This window comes from Ctenocephalides felis, unplaced genomic scaffold (assembly GCF_003426905.1).
Source record: "Ctenocephalides felis isolate EL2017-DRISC unplaced genomic scaffold, ASM342690v1 CF-g0.4_SCAFFOLD_03571, whole genome shotgun sequence".
Classification (NCBI taxonomy): Eukaryota; Metazoa; Arthropoda; class Insecta; order Siphonaptera; family Pulicidae; genus Ctenocephalides; species Ctenocephalides felis.
Window position 1 is genome coordinate 54,391,878 of NW_020539725.1, and position 3,195 is coordinate 54,395,072.

A 3,195-nucleotide genomic window follows, 5' to 3' on the forward strand; every position below is an offset into this window, starting at 1 on the left:
TTTTAAGATTTTGATATGTAGGACGCATTTTTTTTACATAACCTCGTGGAGGTTAATGTTCCACGTTTCTTTTTAAAAGAAATTATTAGTTTTTTCGAAAGCTATATAATTGCTGCTGCATTAATATATATGTGAATGGCCGACCTAATATTAGTAAAAAATATTCATTTTGTTACAAGAAAATTCTTGCTTTTAGGTTAACATATTTTCAATGTCGGATGACTAAAATTTTTACATATGGATGTAGTAATAACCTCTATTTTTTACAATTAGTTTTACAGAGAAATTTCTGAAAGTCCCGCATTTTAACTTATATTTGCTTTTTCTATTTTCAATAAATAATTCAATTTTCTTAATGCTCTGAAAAAAAAATATGATGAATCATTAATAAACCAGGTAAAAAGTACAAAGTTCTATAAATATACAGTTTCCTAGGTGAAATCAATTTTCAAGTTAAACTTTTTCATGTATTGAAATATTGACAAAAAAAAAATTGATATCTTCATTGAAATCTCCATTTTGTTTTAAGAAGCACCATTTTGAATTTTGAATATGATTATTTTTAAAGATTTGGTTTAGTTAGTTACATAATAGGTTTCCAAACTTGTTTGTTTTGTGCCCCCCTTGGACTTTGGCATGAATCCCCTATTTACCCGATGTAGATTTTTAAACTGTACTAAAATTATTATTAAAGACTTAAAGTAAAAGTAGAAATCATCAAGTACAAAGTACATGATGCTTTTATATATTAATTGAATGTAAAATATTGAAAAAATAAAGTAAGCGAGAAGTGAATGCTTATTTATCATCATTTGGCTACAATTTTGAAAGGTTTAATCTTACATCTCTTGACTAATGGTGTCCAGTTTACATCTTTGTTTCTGTTAGTAACAGAACACTAAACCTTCCTTCTACTGTTCATTTTACAAATATTAAATAATCTTTTATCGTATTCAGAAATGCAACAGCAGTCTCAAAAAGCACAAAAATGTCGCTAAGCCTTTATTAAGTTATAAACATATGGCAACAATTTTATAACGTTTAATCTTACGTATCCTTGCTAACAATGTCTACTATTCAGCCTACATTTTTTCTTTTTTTAGGAGATCAGTAATAACACTGAACCTTCTTTCTGCTGTTCATTTTACAAATATTAAATTTTTTATTGTATTCAGAAAGACTACAGCAGCCTTAAAAAGCACAAAGAATGTTGCAAAGCCTTCATCAAGCTATCAACATGTGGCAACAATTTTGTAAGGATTATTTTTACATATCTTTGCTTATGATGTCCGCTGTTTAATCTACATGTTCTCATTTTTTTAATAAGAGATAAGTAATAACACTAAACCTTCTTTATGCTGTTTATTTTACAACTATTAAATCATTTATCTTTATTATTCAGAAATACAGTCTCAAAAAGCACACAGAATATTGCCAAGAGTTTGATAGTCAACAAATTTGGTCTTTACAAGCTCAACATTATTGTGACCACAAATCGAATGCTTACTTTAGCTACAACTTACACATTTTTACAAAAAAGAACAATATTCAAATTTGCTTCTTAGTTTTGTTTATTATTATTGCATATGACTTTATTATATATAGTGCAATATAGGTAAAAAGACGTGGTGTGTTGTGATCCACTATTATGGACTCTCATTTTCATTACGTGGACACTGAACATTTTTTTGCTGACGTAGACCCTCTGAAAGTTGTAAAGGATTCCTGAAATGACTCAGTTATATGAATTTCTTTTCCAGTCTAAAGCTTCCATTTCCCAAACATCAATAATGCTTTATCCTTTATCTAAGCCACATAATATGACTATTCCATTTCGATAGTTCTTTAAGTTTCATAAATACAGATTATATTCAAATTTTCCCTTATGAGAGTATTAAGAGTACTAAGTTATTACAAAATATTTATTACTATTTTAATACAGCACAATCTATACAATTTCATTTTGGTACACTAGTTTGAATTCGAATTCCATGCATATCTTTAATTTGATCCTTTAATGTATTTGTTATTAATCGATGTTGGTTAATTGTTGACATTCCTTTAAAATCTGCGGCTTCTACAGCTATTTCAAACATGGCACCGCAACCTCCTGATACATCTTGCACTTCGATTGATTTTGCCTGGAAATAGATAAGGGATAATATTAAGAATTAATAGAAAGATAATAAAGATAGAGTAACAAACTGGTAATAAAATCATTTAATACAATATTCATTTGGGAACTCGTTAGCTAGAAATATATATAATACATCAAATTATTCTACTCACATTTGGGAATTTTTTAGCTAAAATAGTTTTAATTTCAGTTTCTGACTGTACTGCACTTTCTGCTTTTTTACCGGACCATATCCTTGAAAGAATCTGTGAAACATTATTCAATTACTACATAACCTTCAAAAATTTCACACTAACAATTTTATACTTACACTTATGTTTCTTTGGTTTCTAATATTTGATATGCTTTTGAACATTTTTATTGACTATTGTCGATACGTTCAATTTGAAAAATATAAAATTTATTGTATTAAAAACATGCCTCGTTGAGTTGAAATTGAAGTATGGGCGCCATTTAATTTTAAATGTTTCGCCTCCTTGATGGATAGATGGCGAGTGAGTTTATACTTTTGTTAAATAGATGGCGCGTATAGTATCAAAATTTATTAGTTTTATAATTTTAACCTCTTCGACTCGGATGCCAACACTCCAGGGGCAAAATACATACAAATTCCGAAATTTGCGAGTGGACAGGGTTAATCTTATACCACATTTTTAATATTTTCTATTGCTTTTCCTAAAATTAAATCAATTTTTATGAAACGATTACAATATTTTTAACAAAATTGTCTTTGTGACCATTAGTATTTTTTTACTACATTTTACTCAGTACATAGTTCATTTTTTTTTAACTTTAAGTATTGCATAAAATTCTGTAAATTTTAGGATTTATTGTCAGGGCAGTGGTTTCAAACCTTTTCGTACCGCACTCTCGCGTTTTTTCACAAAATAATACTGCAACATAATCTGGCAACCTAAGTTTATAATTGCTCAACTGGCTCAATTTATCAGGCTACAATTAAATATAAAATCTTATGTAAAATTCATACCTAAAAAATAACTATTAATGCAGTTTTTATATCATTTCCACGTTTTTGGTTTCTTTTTTTTTTGGAAATA

The 3,195-nt window shown here is 28.0% G+C and overlaps 1 protein-coding gene across 1 annotated transcript; it reads right to left on the bottom strand.

Moving 5' to 3' along the window:
* Positions 1-1,695: 1,695 nt before the first annotated feature.
* Positions 1,696-2,570, bottom strand: LOC113384612 (bolA-like protein 3). The gene is made up of 3 exons (XM_026622360.1): positions 2,448-2,570; positions 2,290-2,382; positions 1,696-2,141 (listed from the first exon to the last, which is right to left on the bottom strand). The coding sequence occupies exons 1-3, from the start codon at positions 2,490-2,492 to the stop codon at positions 1,959-1,961; spliced, it is 321 nt and encodes a 106-aa protein (XP_026478145.1). The 5' UTR covers positions 2,493-2,570; the 3' UTR covers positions 1,696-1,958.
* Between the last annotated feature and the right edge of the window lie 625 nt (positions 2,571-3,195).